At 40.8% G+C, this 20,067-nt stretch overlaps 1 protein-coding gene across 1 annotated transcript in view; it reads left to right on the top strand.

The window, feature by feature from the left end:
- VEGFD (vascular endothelial growth factor D) overlaps positions 1–19,833 on the top strand; it is a 39,104-nt gene extending 19,271 nt beyond the window's left edge. The window contains exons 3-7 of the mRNA XM_037020434.2: positions 3,196–3,386; positions 6,281–6,429; positions 7,669–7,769; positions 18,431–18,626; positions 19,214–19,833. Coding sequence (XP_036876329.2) covers positions 3,196–3,386; positions 6,281–6,429; positions 7,669–7,769; positions 18,431–18,626; positions 19,214–19,340 — 764 coding nt within the window. The 3' untranslated portion in view covers positions 19,341–19,833. The remainder of the gene's footprint in view (positions 1–3,195; positions 3,387–6,280; positions 6,430–7,668; positions 7,770–18,430; positions 18,627–19,213) is intronic.
- Positions 19,834–20,067: the final 234 nt, after the last annotated feature.

Genomic DNA, 20,067 nt, shown 5'->3' with positions numbered 1-20,067 from the left:
GATAGTGTACGCAATGTTTCCCAGTCACACAGTGGATAGTGTACGCAATGTTTCCCAGTCACACAGTGGATAGTGTACGCAATGTTTCCCAGTCACACAGTGGATAGTGTACGCAATGTTTCCCAGTCACACAGTGGATAGTGTACGCAATGTTTCCCAGTCACACAGTGGATAGTGTACGCAATGTTTCCCAGTCACACAGTGGATAGTGTACGCAATGTTTCCCAGTCACACAGTGGATAGTGTATGCAATGTTTCCCAGTCACACAGTGGATAGTGTATGCAATGTTTCCCAGTCACACAGTGGATAGTGTATGCAATGTTTCCCAGTCACACAGTGGATAGTGTATGCAATGTTTAGACACACAGTCACACAGTGGATAGTGTATGCAATGTTTCCCAGTCACACAGTGGATAGTGTATGCAATGTTTCCCAGTCACACAGTGGATAGTGTATGCAATGTTTCCCAGTCACACAGTGGATAGTGTATGCAATGTTTCCCAGTCACACAGTGGATAGTGTATGCAATGTTTCCCAGTCACACAGTGGATAGTGTATGCAATGTTTCCCAGTCACACAGTGGATAGTGTACGCAATGTTTAGACACACAGTCACACAGTGGATAGTGTATGCAATGTTTCCCAGTCACACAGTGGATAGTGTACGCAATGTTTAGACACACAGTCACACGCATGAGCACAAGGAGTCCTCTTCACCTCACACCTTGGTGCTACCAGGGGTTTTTCCTGCCTAAACACCTCCCCATGACCAACAGCAGCCCATGCAAAAGTATCTTTTTTACAAACAGAAAAAAAATAAGGATGACTCTAGAAAGGAAAGAATAATTCTGGTCAGTTTGAATTATGAGATAGATATAATCCAGTACCAGGTAGTCCTGTGTTACTCAGATCTAAAATTGCTCCATCAACGATGCCACAGTGGCTCTTGGTTGTTCTGACATATCATCAAAAATGGTAAATGCCTAATTGGAGGCCACACAACTTAATTTGGCAAGTGTTCCACCCATTATGGCCCAGGGCAGACAGACAACGGTTTTCTTATAAAGACCCTCCATAGCTTATTAGGGATCAATCGTTCCCTTTATCTCAAATCAGGTTACTTTCTAGTCTGAACAATAGTTTGGATTCTTTCGCTAGGGACCATCCCCCCGCCATTATTCAGACATCTTGTATTTTGTGTTTTCAGTGATTGAAGAAGTAACACATGAGGAAAATTGAGATTAAGGTGGGGGGAAAGGAAAAATAAAATGGAAAAGATGTTTTAAGAGGATAATTTAGAAACCATGGTCACATCTCCAACACAAGATTATATCTGTACACTTCAAACAGAAGTTCTCTCTAGTAGAAACATGTTCACGTACATGGCAATTCAGAATAATCTGAGGAGAGACCAATACAAATTTGCGAAGATGGGGTAAAAATGGAGAAGAGTTTGTCTACAGCTATATAATCGTTACCCCAAAACTTAGCCACTTAAAAACCTTTTTTGTCTCACAGTTTCTGTGGGTCAGAAATGCTGACATGGCCTAGATGGGTATCTGTCTGTCCTTCAGGGCCTCTCAGGGGACCTCAGTCAAGGGGTGAGCTTGGACCGCAGGCAGCTGGGGCCGCATGGGTTTCCACGTTCACTCAGTGGTGGTTTGCAGGACTCAGTTCCTCACTGGCGGTTGGCCTGAGGGTCCCCATTCCTCACTGGTGCTTGGCCAGAGCCTGCCCTCAGGTCCTTGCCACATGGACCTTTCCAGTGTGGCAGCTCGCTTCATCCAAGCCCACACGCTGAGAGGGCAAGAGGGAGAGTGCCAGCAAGACAGAAGGCACAGTCTTTTAAACCTACTCATGGAAGTGACATCCCATCACAATGGCTGTCTTCTCTTCATAAGAATGGAGTCACTAGGTCCTGCCCGTACACAGAGGAGGGGATTTTTCAAGGTTGTGAACACCGGGGGTGGACATTGCTGGGGGTCAGCGTAGAAGCTGCCTACCCCAAGAGGTTTGCGCCACCACTCCCAACATGTAACACTGCACAGCCCCATGGCAAGCTCAAAGAGAGCCTTTAAATAAGCTGGCTTTATCATAAAATTGAGTCATTTCCCCAAACCACTGGTAAAAGGCAGTATAACATTAAGCATCAAAGTGTCAAAATCCAATTTTAAAAAGTAAACTAGGAGAGAAAAACAAGCATTGTTTTACAAGAATGTTTGTAAGCTTTTTATTCCCAGAGGCTTGTCTCTTTTTCTTGTTTCCTTCAAATTAGCTAAATGGCCAGAATATTGCTTCTTCTGTTCCAATGAACTGACTTATTTCATCTTGTTTTGTAAACATCAGTATTGCGCACTTGCAAATGAGAAAACTCTCATTTGAGGAAAGATTAGCTGCACTTTAATTTCCATTCTCATGTTTGCCAGGTTTGAATCCTATTACAGTTACTTAAGCAGCTAACAGAAATGTATTTCTTGATGGTGCTAAAACCTACCCACACCTGGCTTCAAGTAGAAAAAATGCTATCCAGCTGTGTCCTATAAATTGCTTAATAAATAACACATGCTTCCATTTACTTCCTTATTAGCCAGCTTCTCCAGATGTGCCCAGTATAGTTAGTTCTATGCAGGACATGGTATTCTTCACCAAAGAAAAATAAAACTACAGTTGATCCTTAAACAGTGTGGGATTGAACTGCACAGGTCCACTTATATACAGATTTTTTACAATAAATGGACATTTTTTGGAGATTTGCAACAATTTGAAAAAATGTTTCTTCAGCTTACTTTATTGTAAGAATACAGTGTATAATACATATACAAAATATGTGTTCACAGACTGTTTATGTTTTCAGTAAGCCAGGCAGTAGTAGGCTATTAGTCGCTAAGTTTGGGGTAGTCAAAAATTTTCTGAGGATTTTCAACTGCAGGGGGGGCCAGTGCCCTTAACCCCTGCGTTGTTCAAAGGTCAACTGTTTCTTCTACTAAGATAGTGTATAAATGGGAGAGAACATAGACTTTGGGTTTAATCTTTCTGAAAGCAGTCTTTGGTTAAAGGACTGACAAAAAAAATCTCCATCTAGAGCAATAAATAAGTCCCCCGAATGTGAAAACGACTGTGTTCTGCGTGAGCCTGGCCCACATTGGCATGGCAGGGCCATCTCCGCTGCTGCCCCAATGAGCTTCCTGTCTGCAGTTATAGATGAAGAATGGCAAAGAACCCAGTGCAGCCCCAGAGAGACGTGCGTGGAGGTGGCCAGCGAGCTGGGGAGGAGCACCGACACATTCTTCAAGCCTCCCTGTGTGAACGTGTTCCGGTGTGGCGGCTGCTGCAACGAGGAGAGCCTCATCTGTGTGAACACCAGCACCTCGTACGTCTCCAAACAGGTGTGAGGACCTCAGCAGGCGTGCCCTCTGCAAAGCCCTGCTGATGACAGTGTTGACAGCTACTACTGAGCTTTTTGCCGAGCCCTGGTCTAAATAATTTCTGTGCGTTACCTTGTTTAATCCCTGAAGCAAACTAAAAGGGTATCTTACTATTCTTCTGTATAGGTAAGGAAACTGAGGTTCCGGGAGGTAAGTTATGGCAGAGCTGGGGTTCAAACCAGGTCTGTGTGACTCCAGAGCCTGAACTCTTATCAGCTACTGTTTCTCTGATGCTATAAGGTCAATAATCAGAAAATCATGGAAGTTACTAGAACAGATATTAAAAGAAATGAAGACAGCTATGCTCTTGTGAATTCCTTAGGTTCTGTGTTGTTCAAATGGAATGATGGAGAAGAGTTGAGTGAAGGGGGTGGGCAGGGTTAGGGGCAGGTGGGCGGGCTAGTCTAGAAGTTCCCAGGGCTAGCAGAAAGGAGAAGCTGTGCCCACTTAGACCCAAGAGACAAGGGGATGGAGCAGACATGGGCACCCAGAGAGGGAGTGGAGGGGCGGGCTGCTGCACCTACTGGAGGAGTGGTGGCCCTTGCCAGCCTGACATGGGGTGGGGGCGGGGTGGAGGAGGCCAGAGGGCCTGGATCTGGAGGTCAGCGTCCCGGGACACACAGCCCCGTGGGGAAGGAAGTCAGGGGGACGGTGTCTTTAGAGGGGCAAATGGAGTCTAGTTAGCACAGAAGAACTTTGAAAATAATTTTGCAGTCCCCATAAGGAAATAATTCTTCCCTCTCTGTCTTATAAAATCCCTTTTGCTCAGCAGATAAGTTTTCCTTTCTATCGCTACCACATTGTTGTGAAATATAATAAGTGTTGCATAGGAGAGCAGTAATAACAAACTTAGGGAGTAAAACATATCCAAAAGCTATAAGTCAAAGTATATTCCTTTTGGTTCTATGTTGTCAATTCCTCATGCATGTTGATATATTCATTGAATTGTCACATATGCCTATAGTCTATTCTCATGGTTATAAAAGGTATACAATAAAATTATATATGCACTAAAAATAGCCATGTTAGGTAATTATTTAACTGGATGGAAAGAATGGATTGCTGATTTGTTTGATAACAGGTTAACCTATCCTTAATTTTGTTCCTCCCCCAAAATATCCCCAAACTGCAGAGTTTCTTTTTCTCAAGTCTTTTAGAGGATCTTGGAACTTGTAAAAATTCTGACCTCTTACTGTTTGATAGGGAAAAAATGACATAAGTATGGCTTAGCATCAACTGTCAGGAGAAACAAAGTTCGCATAATATAAGAGGCTTTAGTGCAAGACCATGTTATTCCCTGGAGCATAGCTGGAAAATTTCACAGTTTATGCAAAGTAAACACTCTAAAAACGCTATTACTTACACTCTTGGAAGTTCCTTACATATTAAGAGGTCAGAATAAACACAACTCTAATGGATTATTTCCACTCAATAGATAGTTGAGTATTTTGACTGCTGTACTCAACAAATGATTAGTTTTAAAGAAGGTACTTAAGCATAAGTGTACAGCAGTTTTCCTTTCCAAATATGCATGCTTAAACATTTTAGTAGTTGTTTTTAAAAAACTACCACTCATCCCAAGGTTATGGACTATTTGATGAAATACCTCTTAGAAGCAAAGTGAATAAATGAATACTCATGTAGTAATGACTACATGGAGTGGTGATTGAATGGACAGAGCATTAAAATCAAATTCAAATTCATCCATGCATCATACAACCAGTCTAGAAACAAAGTAATTGGCATTTCTCTAAGTTCTACTTGCCAAGATCCCACCTTACTTCTTCTGGTCATAGCAGTTTCATTCCAAAAAATAATTAAGACATATTCTTATGACTATCACCTCTGACTGTAGAGTAGACTGCCTGGGTTCCAGTCCCTACTCCTCCAATCAATATTTGGGTGGCCTTAGGCAAGGTATGTAACCTCTCTATACATCTGTTTCTTTGCCTGTGGAGTTGGGGGAGGGAGGATAAACCCCACCCTATAATGTTATAAGGGTAAATAAATTAATGTAAAACAGGGCCTGGCATATAGAAACAGAGAAAAAGTGATATTCATGTTGCCTACAATTACTTGGTTGGGCATGATCATCTTGTACCAGTCTGTTATTACTATGTAATGCTGGATAATAAATACCCTAGAACTCAGTAGCTTCAAACAGTTACTTATTCTCACTCATGTATTTGAGATTCAGTTAATCCTGAGCAGGCTCAGTTGGGCTTGACTCCAAGCTGCAGGTTGAGTCCGGGTGTGTTCCCAGTGTCTCATCCCTTGGACCAGCAAACCTGCCAGATTGTGCCCTTCTCATGGCTACAGCATATGCAGCCCCACCAAGCATGCACGGTTCAAGTTTGTAGTTGTGCCATGCCTGCTAACACCCTGTTGGCCGAAGCAAGTCACATGGCCAAGTCTAAACTCAAGGAACAGCAAACGATATGCCTTCAACAGAGATGGTGCAAGAAGAGAAAAGTAAATAATCTTATTTTGAACACTAATCTATTCGCCATGGTCTCAAAGAAACTTTGTAGCTATAATTTCATTTAATCCTTCCAATTTACACTGGAATTTAAAGCAGAAGCAAGGACCAGAAGTCCCTTTTATAAGGGTACCAGTGATAGCAAAAGTTAAGAGTTTGATCAAGCTTCAATACTTGATGAAGTTGGAGAAACCTCTGGTCTCCTGACTCCCAGCCCAGTATTCTTTCCATCATGTCAGGCCTTATCCTTATTAGTTCTATTCTTATTGGACAACTTTGCTTAAAGTCACTGCCATGAAGGACAAAGGCAAGAATGCAGACTATAGAGATTATTATCATTTTAAAAACATGTATGTATTATCTTTCTCCATTCTAGCTCTTTGAGATATCAGTGCCTTTGACATCAGTACCTGAATTAGTGCCTATTAAAGTTGCCAACCACACAGGTTGTAAGTGCTTGCCAACAGCTCCCCGCCATCCATACCCCATTATCAGAAGATCCATCCAGATCCCGGAAGAAGATCGGTAAGCATGTCTTGTACTCGATTATAATTGTTCTTGCCTTTGCTAAAGTTGCATGTTAGGAAGACTTCATTAATTATAAAGTCATCACTTTCTCCTCGAGTTTTCATCTTTCACCTTCTACCCCAGATCTACTGGTAAAAACTGTTTGGCAAATATATTTTTTATTAGGTGTTAGATATATATTATAGTAGGACCCGAAAGCTCAGTGGTTAAGAACTCACCATGTCTACTTACAGACACCTTTGTTCTTAATACACATAGTCTAATGCCCTTGTAAGACTCTATCCCAACCTCAAATTTGGCACATGTTCCCTCATTCTAGAACACGCATAACTTAAAGCTCATCTCAGGCTGTTCAAACAGTGAAGTGCCCAAATCAGCAGGAGAAGAAAGGGCTCCTGAAGTCATGGGGAGTGGCCAAATGATCTGCATCTTAGTTTGACTGTCTTCTTGCCCTCCCTTTTAAGATTACCAAATGGAAATTTCTCATTTTAAATTCAAATGACTTAAAATTAATTTGACTCGGAAATTTTCTTTCGAGTATTTTGTGATTCCTTATGAGACAAATTATGACACTCCCAAGTGTTCTGAGATCAAAGGTGAGAATCATGGGTTTGGAAAGAAAATAATTTAAAATAGAGAAACAAAGAAAGGGCTAATTACAAACACTGAATGAAAACATGAAACAACTAAGTCGGATACCTAGATCTGGCAAAAGTGAAGCAATACACGCATTGTGTGAGTGGTAAGTGCAGGAGTGAACTGGTGGTTACAAGTTAGTTAACGCTGAGTGGAGAGGGCACCTCTGTCTCTTTCAAGCAGAAAAGAAAGTTCATAGAAAAGGAACACTCATCCTGAAAGTGTTCCTGCTGCCCTGGTTGGTGTTCTTATTTCCACGTTAAAGAAGATAATGCTTAGGAGCTATGTTAGAACAATATCTACTTCCGGTAAATAAGCTCTGTTTACAGCTAATTTGCATCATTTTAACACCTATCTTCTTAAAAAGATTATAACTCTCTAAAATGACAGTTTAGTTTCCAAAAGTTCTCAAATAGGTTATTTGTAATTACAGAATCACTATGTGATAACATGCAGTTTATAATTATAAATAGGAATTAGGCTCCTTAAAAATCTTACGTATTCTCCACTCAGAAATTTATTCAGTGTTTTAAAAAATGTTCCAAAGGTATGATTGCCCTTGAAAGCTTTTAAATCTGGATTCTTGTTTTCTTTCCCTAGCTGTTCCCATTCCAAGAAACTCTGTCCTGTTGACATGCTCTGGGATAACAACAAATGCAAATGTGTTTTACAGGAGGAGAATCCACTCAGTGGAACGGAAGGTAAGGGTAGCTAGTGAAACAATAGTCATAATAATCAAAATAACAACAGCAACTAACATTTGTTGAGTATATATTATGAGCAGGTAATGTTGTGATAAGCCTTTGATATGTAGTAACTCATCTAATCCTCACAACAGTCTTATAATGTACTATTAGTATCCCCTTGTGTTTACAATTACAAAATGGACACACCAAGATACCTAGTAATTTTCTTAAGATCACATAGCCAAGAACGATAGAAGCAATCAGGTCGCAGAGCCCTACGTGCTCTAATTATATAGCAAGCCTGCCAATGCATGACTCTGCTTCTTAATCTTAAAGAAAAGCCCGAAGTGATTAGACCATCCCAAACCTTGAGCGTAGAAGAGGATGGGAACCTTTAATGGGAGCCAGCTCAGTACTCAACACTAGCCAGCCACATTTGGCTACTTCATTTATATAAAAGTCTCATGGGAACATAAAGTAATTTTGGACTTGTTGGTTTCTTTCAGCTGCATCATGTGAAAACATGCCAATTATTTGAGAATAATGGGGAATAAGAGAAAACTTTGTGAAACTAGGGCGAAGGAAGAGCAGAGCTTGGCTCTTGCCACCCCTAACTCATAAATGCAATAAATTTTGGTGATGAACATTTGGTTGAAAGCGAGTGCATGTTAAAAACTGTTTTTCCAGAGAACGTGACGTGTTCCACTGAAAAAAATCTCAAGGAGTCGTATACTTTGGACCTTGCTTGTTTTAAACGATAATCTACACGTAAGATTAGTAAGGATTAAACTCCAAGGAATGTTTTCCTAGGAACTGGAAATAACATTCTGCGTCCTGTACTTCTGTCTTGTAGCTTCCTTCTGAATGTTTTCTTAAAAGCTCAACTCAGGGTTTGAGCAACACTTAAAGTTCATGTAGTTTAAGTACCATGCAGGTCTTGGATGTCATCTGCGTCCTTCCCACCAAGTGCTCTGCCGTCCTCTACCAGAATATGCATCAGTCACAGGGGAAGTTGCCACCTGCCGAGGCAGCCCGCTGGGGACACTCTTGTTGTTAGTGAACTGTAGTGAACCTAAATCTCTCTCTCCAGAACAGGACTGCCCAATGGAATTACAGGGAAAGCCACATATGTAACTTACATTTTATAGTACTCACATTAAAAAGGCCAAAGGAAGCAGGTGAAATGAATTTTCATATATTTTATTTAATCCAACATATCAAAAATAGCCTCCTTTTTAATATGCAACCAATATAAAATTTATTAATGAGACATCCTTCATTCTTCATGCTAAGTCTTTGAAGTCCAGTGTGTCTTTTACACTTACAGCACATCTCAATTGCCATTTCGTGTTCAGTAGCCACTACCATGTTGGATAGCCCAGCTCTAGAGCATCAAACCATTAGTTCAGGTTTTACTCTGTAGGGCCATGTAGACCGATCTAATTGTCCATGTGACTCATTTTTAATAGTGTTAGAAAGTTACCGTGGGAAGCAATATATAGAGAGCTTAAAGGCTGTTATAGTCGAGGTTTCCCTTACACACAAGCTTCTGAGAGAGGTTTATACTCAGAGGTTTGCTAAGAGGTGCCAGCCAATCCTATGGTGAGCTGAGGCTGGGACGGCCCTTGGGGGCATGTTTCAAATGGAGGCAAAGGAGCTGCGTCCTGTGGCCTTCTCATTGGATATGGGATGCCATGCGGAGCGGATGTAACCTTGGGTGAGGCAGCTTCTTTCTGGTGAAGGTAATGCCGCCTGTAGAGGGCCTCAGCTGGTGCTTAAGTGTGGTGAGAGTGCGAAGAGCAGCAGGGAAGGAGAGGCGCCCTGAGCAGGGGAAAGCTGAGTGCTCAGGACTGGAGCTGAGGGGACCGAGTGTGTGGGGGAGCTGGAAGAAGGTTAGCATGCTGGGGAAATAATGGGAGGGCGCTGGGGAGATGTGAGAGAGGAAACTGGAAAGGTTCACAGGGGGTGAACCTTGTCCCAGAGCTCGGGTGTGGTGCTAAGAGCAAAGAGAAAACCACTCAGCTGTTCACCCAGAAAAGGGACAGCATCAATTAGCATTTTAACCAACTCAACCCAGTGACAGTGTAGCAGAGGATGGGTGGCCTGGGGCAGGGAAGAAGGCAAGGACCTTGTGGGAAGTTGTAGCAGTAATGGAAGTGAGAGGCATGAGGCAGCCTAGGTCACCATCACTTCCAGTTTTCAAATCTCATAATTCTATTAATGTGGGCCAAGTTCACGGTCACTTCTCAGTGGCCCCACTGAGCTTACTGTTCACTAAACACCTTTTTCTCACTTGAGGCTCTTCAGACAACTGCCTTTTCTATGACTTCTTTTCCCAGAATGAGCATACTTAGGTTAGTGAATCCAAGTTCAGTTTAATTTCATCTTGTTAGATTCAACTCATTGCTCTAAGCTATTAAAAAACAAACAATACCCCAAAAAGGGAAAAATATTGGGAAGTCCTAATTCTGCATTTTAGATTCCTCGAGATAGCCACAACTTCAAGAATTTACTTGGAAAAATTCCATCAGCTTATTGATTAAAAAAGATCAATGGACCACGGCTGGGAACGGAACCCAGTGGTATCCCATCATCAGCCTCCCTAGGCTTGAAATCAGTATAGAATACTTCAGGGTATCACCCTTAGCTGGATGCTGCTTCACTTAGTCCCCCTCCACCCAGTCTCTGGTGCTTTGCACTAGCCTGTAAGCATTGAGGCCATCCTCTGCCCGCTGCTCAGCTGAAGTTCAGCCAACACATAGCGGGCAGAGGCGGGGGAGCTGTTTCCCTAAAGCTACGCAAGAGTGCAGGAACGGCGGCCTCAACTGTCTGAGTGAATGTCTGCTGCCACCTAGTGCTTCAGGCAAATCTTTCAAGAGCCTCTTAACTGTCCTGTTCTCTCCTTGCCCCAAAGTGACATGCGCCTCTCTGGCATATGGCCTACGAAGCTCACCTTTTTTCCTCTTCACGCAATTCAGACCGGAATCCCCCCAGAGCTAGCCTTCCAACACCCATTCTACGTGACCCCTCAAAGATCGTCAACCACAAAGAAGTTAAAACTATAAGATTGGATGACATGAGACTGCCATTTTGGTACATCATTCATGCTCAAATATTGGCAAGATAATGTGGTTTAACCCAATGTCTTGGAATGCTGGCTGGGATTCTTCAGTCTCCATACATTGGCCTATGTCAGGACCCTTTTATCACACCAGATAAATCAGCAAGCATTTATCAAGTGCCTATTATATGTCAGAACAACAAGACCTAGTCCCCTATTACCTTCAGGATTTTTAATTAATGGAAGAAGCATAGAAATAAGCAGACAAATGTATGCAGTGCAAGAAAAGACAGGATAGAAATATGCACAGGGTGAGGGCACTTAGCTAACCTCCAAAAATTGAGAAAGCGGTCTGGGGAAAGGATGACTAGCAGAGAGAAGGACAAGGCTAAATACATGGGGCTGAAAGACCCTGGCATATCAGGGGAACAAAAAAAATGCTGTAATTTGGTATGGCTGGAACATATGGTGTATATGAGAGGCAGAAGATGAGTCTGGAAGGTTAGTAGGTCCAGTTTATGGAGGGTCTCATGTGTCCTGGTGGGAGAACTGGCTTTTGCATGTGTGTGAAAGGGAGGAATCTTTTAAGGTACTGAACGCAGTAGAATGATGTGATTGGATTTGCATTTGATAATATTATGGACACTGGATTGAAGGGGTAAAACTTCTGGTGGCAAGATGACTGACAGCCATGTACACCAAAAATACAAGGTTCTGACTTAATTGAAGGGGTGGTAGTGATGATGGAAAAGGAAAAACAAATTCATGGACGCAGAACTGGTTGGATATGGTGATTAGACTCAATACGGCAGGTGGGTCAAGAAGGATGACACCATTCCCTAAATGAGGCAAACCAGGAGAGAAACACGTTTGGGGAAGAAACCAAGCACGCTTTCCTCCAAAACCTTCAAGAGTGTTAAGGTGACACAGAGTCAAGTTCTTCCAAAGTTTCTCTCTCTCCCATTTTTTGCAATGAATTTCAACTTGATCAGAATTAGACGTGGAGTGTTAGTTATACAATTGTTTTACACTCTTTCTAGAAGTATCTCTCAGCTAACTGTGTAGAAACTTCTCAAAACCTCCTCTATCAACCAAGCATATCTTCTAGCAGATGTTCATGGAATCCAACTTCATTATCATATTGTATTTTTTATATCAGTGTTGTGGTCTGCAGTGAGGAAATTCCTGTTTCTACCCACAGTCTGGAAGGTCTGAGGTGTATTTCTACAATGCCAATCCTTTGGTTCCTGTCTCCTTTTAATCTTCATAAACATCAGAGCACCTATATTTTAGTACTAATACTGGCTTGTGAAAGTTTGCATTAAAAAAATTTTTTTTTATTAAGGTATGATTGATAAACACTCTTATGAAGGTTTCACGTGAAAAAACAATGTATCAACTCCCCACCCATACCCAATGCAGTCACTGTCCATCAGTGTAGTAAGGTGCCACAGATCCACTACATGCCTTCTCTGTGCTACACTGTTCTCCCCGTGATCCCCCACACCATGTGTACTAAACAAAATACCCCTCAGCCCCCTTCTCCCTCCCTCCCCACCCTCCCTCCCCTGCCCCTCCCCTGCCCCTCCCCTTTGGTAACCACTAGTCCCTTCTTGGAATCTGTGAGTCTGCTGCCATTTTGTTCCTTCAATTTTGCTTCATTGTTATACTCCACAAATGAGGGAAATCATTTGGCATTTGTCTTTCTTTGCCTGCCTTATTTCACTGAGCATAATGTCCTCCAGCTCCATCCATGTTGTTGCAAATGGTAGGATTTGTTTCTTTCTTATGGCTGAATAGTATTCCATTGTGTATATGTACCACATCTTCTTTATCCATTCATCTACTGATGGACACTTAGGTTGCTTCCATATCTTGGCTATTGTAAAAAGTGCTGTGATGAACATAGGGGTGCATATGTCTTTTTGAATCTGAGAAGTTGTATTCTTTGGGTAAATTCCAAGGAGTGGGATTCCCAGGTCAAATGGTATTTCTAGTTTTAGTTTTTTGAGGAAACTCCATATTGCTTTCCACAATGGTTGAACTAGCTTACATTCCCACCAGCAGTGTAGGAGGGTTCCCCTTTATCCACATCCTTGCCAGCATTTGTTGTTCTTAGTCTTTTCGATGCTGGCCATCCTTTTTGGTGTGAGGTGATATCTCATTGTGGTTTTAATTTGCATTTTCCTGTTTATTACTGATGTGGAGCATCTTTTCATGTGTCTGTTGGCCATCTGAATTTCTTCTGTGGAGAACTGTCTCTTCATATCCTTTGTCCATTTGTTAATCAGGTTATTTGCTTTTTGGGTGTTGAGATGTGTAAGTTCTTTATATATTTTGGATGTTAACCCCTTGTCAGATATGTCACTTACAAATATATTCTCCCATACTGTAGGATGCCTTTTTGTTTTGTTGATGATGTCCTTTGCTGTACAAAACTTTTTAGTTTGATGTAGTCCCAAGAGTTCATTTGTGCTTTTGTTTCCCTTTCTCGAGGAGATGGGTTCAGGAAGAAATTGTTCATGCTTATATTCAGATGTTTGCCTATGTTGTCTTTTAAGAGTTTTATGGTTTCATGACTTACATTCAAGTCTTTAGTCTATTTCGAGTTTACTTTTATATATGGGGTTAAACAATAATCCAGTTTCATTCTCTTGCATGTAGCTGTCCAGTTTTGCCAACACCAGCTGTTGAAGAGGCTGTCATTTCCCCATTGTATATCCGTGGCTCCTTTATAATATATTAATTGACTATATGTGGTTGGGTTTATATCAGGGCTCTCTAGTCTGTTCCATTGGTCTATGGGTCTGTTTTTGTGCCAGTACCAAATTGTCTTGATTACTGTGGCTTTGTAGTAGAGCTTGAAGTTGGGGAGTGTAATTCCCCCTGCTTTATTCTTCCTTCTCAGGATTTCTTTGGCTATTTGAGGTCTTTTGTGGTTCCATGTGAATTTTAGGATGATTTGCTCTATTTCATTGAAGAATGCTGTTGGTATTTTGATAGGGATTGCATTGAATCTGTAGATTGCTTTAGGCAGGATGTCCATTTTGACAATATTAATTCTTCCTATCCATGAGCACAGGATGTGTTTCCATTTATTGGTCTCTTCTTTAATTTCTCTCATGAGTGTCTTGTAGTTTTCAGAGCATAGGTCTTTCACTTCCTTGGTTAGGTTTATTCCTAGGTATTTTATTCTTTTTGATGCAATTGTGAATGGAATTGTTTTCCTGATTTCTCTCTCTGCTAGTTTGTTGTTAGTGTATAGGAATGCCACAGATTTCTGTGGATTAATTTTGTATCCTGCAACTTTGCTGAATTCACATATTAGATCTAATAGTTTTGGAGTGGATTCTTTAGGGTTTTTTATGTACAATATCATGTCATCTGCAAACAGGGACAGTTTAACTTCTTCCTTGCCAATCTGGATGCCTTTTATTTCTTTGTGTTGTCTGATTGCTGTGGCTAGGACCTCCAGTACTATGTTGAATAGAAGTTGGGAGATTGGGCATCCTTGTCTTGTTCCCGATCTTAAATTAAATGCTTTCAGCTTCTTGCTGTTAAGTATAATAGTGGCTGTGGGTTTGTCATATATGGCCTTTATTATGTTTAGGTACTTGCCCTCTATACCCATTTTGTGGAGAGTTTTTATCATGAATAGTATTGAATTTTGTCAAATGCTTTTTCAGCATCTATGGAGATGATTATGTGGTTTTTGTCCTTCTTTTTGTTGATGTGGTGGATGATGTTGATGGATTTTCAAACGTTGTACCATCCTTGCATCCCTGGCATAAACCCTACTTGATCATAATGGATGATCTTTTTGATGTATTTTTGAATTCAGTTTGCTAATATTTTGTTGAGTATTTTTGCATTTATGTTCATCAGGGATATTGGTCTGTAATTTTCTTTTTTTGTGGTGTCTTTGCCTGGTTTTGGTATTAGAGTGATGCTGGCCTCATAGAATGAGTTTGGAAGTATTCTCTCCTCTTCTATTTTTTGGAAAACTTTAGGGAGAATAGGTATTAGGGCTTCACTAAATGTTTGATAAAATTCAGCAGTGAAGCCATCTGGTCCAGGAGTTTTGTTCTTAGGTAGGTTTTTGATTACCAATTCAATTTCATTGCTGGTAATTGGTGTGTTCACATTTTGTGTTTCTTCCTGGGTCAGCCTTGGAAGGTTGTATTTTTCTAGAAAGTTGTCCATTTCTTCTAGGTTATCCAGTTTGTTAGCATATAATTTTTCATAGTATTTGCTAATAATTCTTTGTATTTCTGTGGTGTCCATAGTGATTTTTCCTCTCTCATTCCTGTTTATGTGAGTAGGCTCCCTTTTTCTTGATAAGTCTGGCTAGGCGTTTATCTATTTTGTTTATTTTCTGGAAGAACCAGCTCTTGCTTTCATTGATTCTTTCTGTTGTTTTATTCTTCTCTATTTTATTTATTTCTGCTCTAATCTTTATTATGTCCCTCCTTCCACTGAATTTGGGCCTCATTTGTTGTTCTTTTTCTAGTTTCATTAATTGTGACTTTAGACTGCTTTTAGACTGCTTATATGGGATTGTTCTTCTTTCTTGAGGTAGGCCTGTATTGCAATATACTTTCATCTTAGCACAGCCTTGGCTGTGTCCCACAGATTTTGTGGTGTTGAATTGTTGTTGGCATTTGTCTCCATATATTGCTTGATCTCTGTTTTTATTTGGTCATTGATCCATTGGTTATTGAGGAGTATGTAGTGAAGCCTAAATGTGTTTGTGGGATTTTTCATTTTCTTTGCATAATTTATTCCTAGTTTCATACCTTTGTGGTCTGAGAAACTGGTTGGTACAATTTCAATCTTTTTGAATTTCATGAGGCTCTTTTTGTGGCCTAGTATATGATCTATTCTTGAAAATGTTCCATGTGCACTTGAGAAGAATGTGTATTCTGTTGCTTTTGGGTGTAGAGTTCTGTAGATGTCTGTCAGGTCCATCCGTTCTATTCTGTTGTTCAGTGCCTCTGTCTCCTTAGTTATCTTCTGTCTGGTTGATCTGTCCTTCAGAGTGAGTGGAGTGTTGAAGTCTCCTAGAATGAATGCTTTGCATTGTATTTCCCCCTTTAATTCTGTTAGTATTTGTTTCACATATGTGGGTGCTCCTGTGTTGGGTGCATATATATTTATAATGGTTATATCCTCTTGTTGGACTGACCCCTTTATCATTACATAATGTCCCCCTTTGTCTCTTGTTACTTTCTTTGTTTTGAAGTCTATTTTGTTTGATACAAGTACTGCAACTCTTGCTCTTTTCTCTCTGTTAGTTGCCTGAAATATCTTTTTCCCTCCCTTTACTTTTAGTCTGTGTATGTCTTTGGGTTTAAAGTGAGTCTCTTGTAAGCAGCATATAGATGGGTCTTGTTTTTTTATCCATTCAATGACTCTATGTCTTTTGATTGGTGCATTCAGTCCATTTACATTTAGGGTGATTATTGATAGGTATGTACTTACTACCATAGCAGGCTTTTGATTCGTGGTTACCAAAAGTTCAAGGTTACCTTCCTTACTATCTAAGAGTCTATCTTAACTCACTTAATATGCTGTTACAAACACAGTCTGAAGGTTCTTTTCTTTTTCTCTTCCTTTGTCTTCCTCCTCCATTCTTTACATATTAGGTATCATATTCTGTATTCTTTGTCTATCCCTTGATTGACTTTGGGATAGTTAATTTAATTTTGCATTTGCTTAGTAATTAGCTGTTCTACTTTCTTTACTGTGATTTTATTACCTTTGGTGACAGCTGTTAAGCCTTAGGAACACTTCCATCTATAGCAGTCCCTCCAAAAGAGACTGTACAGATGGTTTGTGGGAGGTAAATTCTCTCAGGTTTTGCTTATCTGTAAATTGTTTAATCCCTCCTGAAAATTTAAATGATAAATTTAAATGATAAATTTGCCAGATAAAGTAATGTTGGTTCCAGGCCCTTCTGCTTCATGGCATTAAATACATCGTGCCACTCCCTTCTGGACTTTAAGGTTTCTGCTGAGAAGTCTGATGTTAGCCTGATGGGCTTTCCTTTGTATGTGATCTTATTTCTCTCTCTGGTTGCTTTTAATAGTCTGTCCTTATCCTTGATGTTTGCCAATTTTATTACTATATGTCTTGGTGTTGTCTTCCTTGGGTCCCTTGTGTTGGGAGACCTGTGGATCTCCATTTTCTGAGAGACTATCTCCTTCCCCAGATTGGGGAAGTTTTCAGCAATTACCTCCTCAAAACACTTTCTATCCCTTTCTCTCTCTCTTCGTCTTCTGGTATCCCTGTAATGTGAATATTGTTCCATTTGGATTGGTCACACAGTTCTCTCAATATTCTTTCATTCTTAGAGATCCTTTTTTCTCTCTGTGCCTCAGCTTCTTTGTATTCCTTTTCTCTAGTTTCTATTTCATTTATCGTCTCCTCCACTGTATCCAAGCTGCTTTTAATACCCTCCATTGTGCTCTTCAACGATTGTATCTCCAACCTGAATTCATTCCTGAGTTCTTGGATATCTTTCCATACCTCCATTAGCATGTTGATGATTTTTATTTTTAACTCCGTTTCAGGAAGAGTCATAAGGTCCATGTCATTTAAATCTTTCTCCCGAGTTACATTAATTTTACTCTGGACCAGGTTCTTTTGGTGTTTCATATTTGTACATGGCACCCTCTAGTGTCCAGAAGCTCTACTCTCTGGAGCTGCTCAGTCCCTGAAGCAATGTCAGGCGTCACAAGGGAGCGGTATTGGTGCCTGAGGGGAGGAAAGAGCTGTTTCCTGCTTCCGGGCTGCTGTGCCTGTCTCCACTGCCTGAACCAGTGGGCCGAGCACACAGGTATAAGCTTCTGTCCCAGAGCAGCCGTATATGGATCCCTGCTTTCCACAAGTGGCTGGAATCCCAGTCTCCCCAGGAACTCTGCCTGTATTAAACTTTCCAACCCCATAATCACATGAGTATCTTGAAAGCACCATGAAATGTAGGTTTGTGCTCCCAGAGCAGATCTTTGGAGCTAAGTATTCAGCAGTCCCAGGCCTTCCACTCCCTACCTGCTCCATTTCTCTTCCTTTCGCTGGTCTGCTCAGGTGGCGGAAGGGCTCGGGTCCAGCTGGGCCACAGCTTTGGTATGTTACCCTGTTCTGTGAGGTCTGCTCTTTTCTCCAGCTGTATGCAGTCTAATGCCGTCCTCTTTCCTATTACTCTCTCAGGATTAGTTGCACCAACTATATTTTCGAATTGTTTGCAGTTTTAGGAGAAAGCCTATCTCACTCTCACGCTGCCATCTTTAATCTTTGTCCAAAAAGTTTGCATTTTTAACAAGTCGCCAACGTAGAAATCTCTTTAAAATCTTATAAAAATATTCAGCTTAAAAAAACATTTCCACCACCAACTTGAGAGAACAGAAGGGTTCTGTATTTGTATTGTGAAATCAGAGGAGAATCTCCTTCACCCTGAGAAAAGATGAGGGTCACACATCTACAGGAAAGGAGGTGAGGTGGTCCCAAGCTACCTGAGCTCCTTGAGAATGATGTAGACTTTGGTGATGATCCATCTTTGGTCATCACATTATCCATGCTACAGCCATTCAAGCAAGACTCTTCTATTTTCGTTTAGACCACTCTCATGTCCAGGAACTGGCTCTCTGTGGGCCGCACATGAAGTTTGACGAAGACCTTTGTGAGTGCATCTGTAAGACACCCTGCCCCGAAGACCTCATCCAACACCCAGAAAACTGCAGTTGCATTGAGTGCCAAGAAAGTCTGGAGAGCTGCTGCCAGAAGCACAAGATATTTCACCCAGACACCTGCAGGTCAGTGGCTTTGCACTTTACCTTAACTTGATTCATTGACATTTAATGTAAATGCCATTTTGATTTAATGAGATTCCTTATTGAGCCAGTTTTTTTTTTTAATGCCCAAGCCCCTTTTTGATAGTAGAACAGAAATTTGGCAACTAAGGCATAAGTGAGAGTGTATGGAGTGATGATTAACTGTGAAATCAAGAAAAGCCCACCTGTTGTTGCTGGCTTATGGATCTTGAGAAAAAAGGAAATTGATGAGAATTAAACAATTTGGGGCATGGTTTCAGATCAGCAGACTCTTTGGCTCAGTCTGTCTCAATATATGTTCATGTATGTTTGCTTTAAGTGAGGAAGGAGATGTTGGTGGATTTATATAGCAAGAAATTTACTGATGAAAAGAACACTTAGAGGCTACCAACCAGGCTTTAATAGATTTTGTTTCCACATGGGATAACCGAACATTCAGGAGTTTATATTGACATTTTAAATACATATCTGGAAAACTTACTTTGAAATGTAATCAAATCGGAACATAGTTACTCCTTTGACTTTCGTCCTTGATTCTGAATTTTCATGTTTATTTTCTTTTGCAACAGCTGTGAGGACAGATGTCCCTTTCAGGCCAGGCTATGTGCAAATGGGAAACCAGCCTGTGCAAAGCATTGCCGCTTTCCAAAGGAGAAAAGGGCTGCCCGTGGGCGTCATGGTCAAGGAAATCCTTGATTCAACTTTGTTCTCAAGTCCCCCATGCCTGTCATTTTAAACAGCATGCTTCTTTGCCAAGTTGCTGCGACTGTTTTTTCCCAGGTGTTGGAGAAAAAATCTGTTTTATTTAGTACCACAGTGAATCCAGATCAACCTTCCATTAAGCTGAGGACACCCTGGCTCACTGACAGATGTCTTCTAACTGAAGCTGCCTCTGCACCCCAAGGAATGGAGAGGATGGAACCGGAGTGATCCCTTTTCGTTTGCTGAATGAAAAAGGTGCCATGTGATCAATTCCTCAGAAAGAGGAGGCAATTTGCATAGTCTCCTGGTCCTTTGCTAATTGCAACTGTCTTCTGAATTATTCTGACTCTTTCTTATGCAGATTTGATTTGTATGATGAGCACTGATTTTCTGATTACTGTCCAGCTTGTAGTTTTGAGTTGACTGAACTACTGTGTGTTTCATATTTAAATGTACATAAAGAAAATAAACACCATTATTCAAGCCATATAATTTTATGTTTTTTAATATGCTACCACTCTAAATTTCATGATAAAAGGAAAAATGTTTTAAAGAGAAAGGGATTTAGAAGTTGGAAGTATGGGGATAGAAGTGGGCACACAAAACTTGCAGTTTGGGGAAAACAAAGGCGTAGCTCTCAGAAGGTTTAAGATTCTAAATGTTGTTAAGTGTAACCTAAAAAGCAGCAAGAAAGGAATCTTTCCTTTGATATTCAATTTAA

This window comes from Manis javanica, chromosome X (assembly GCF_040802235.1).
Source record: "Manis javanica isolate MJ-LG chromosome X, MJ_LKY, whole genome shotgun sequence".
Taxonomy (NCBI): Eukaryota; Metazoa; Chordata; class Mammalia; order Pholidota; family Manidae; genus Manis; species Manis javanica.
This window is presented reverse-complemented; position numbering and strand designations above follow the sequence as displayed.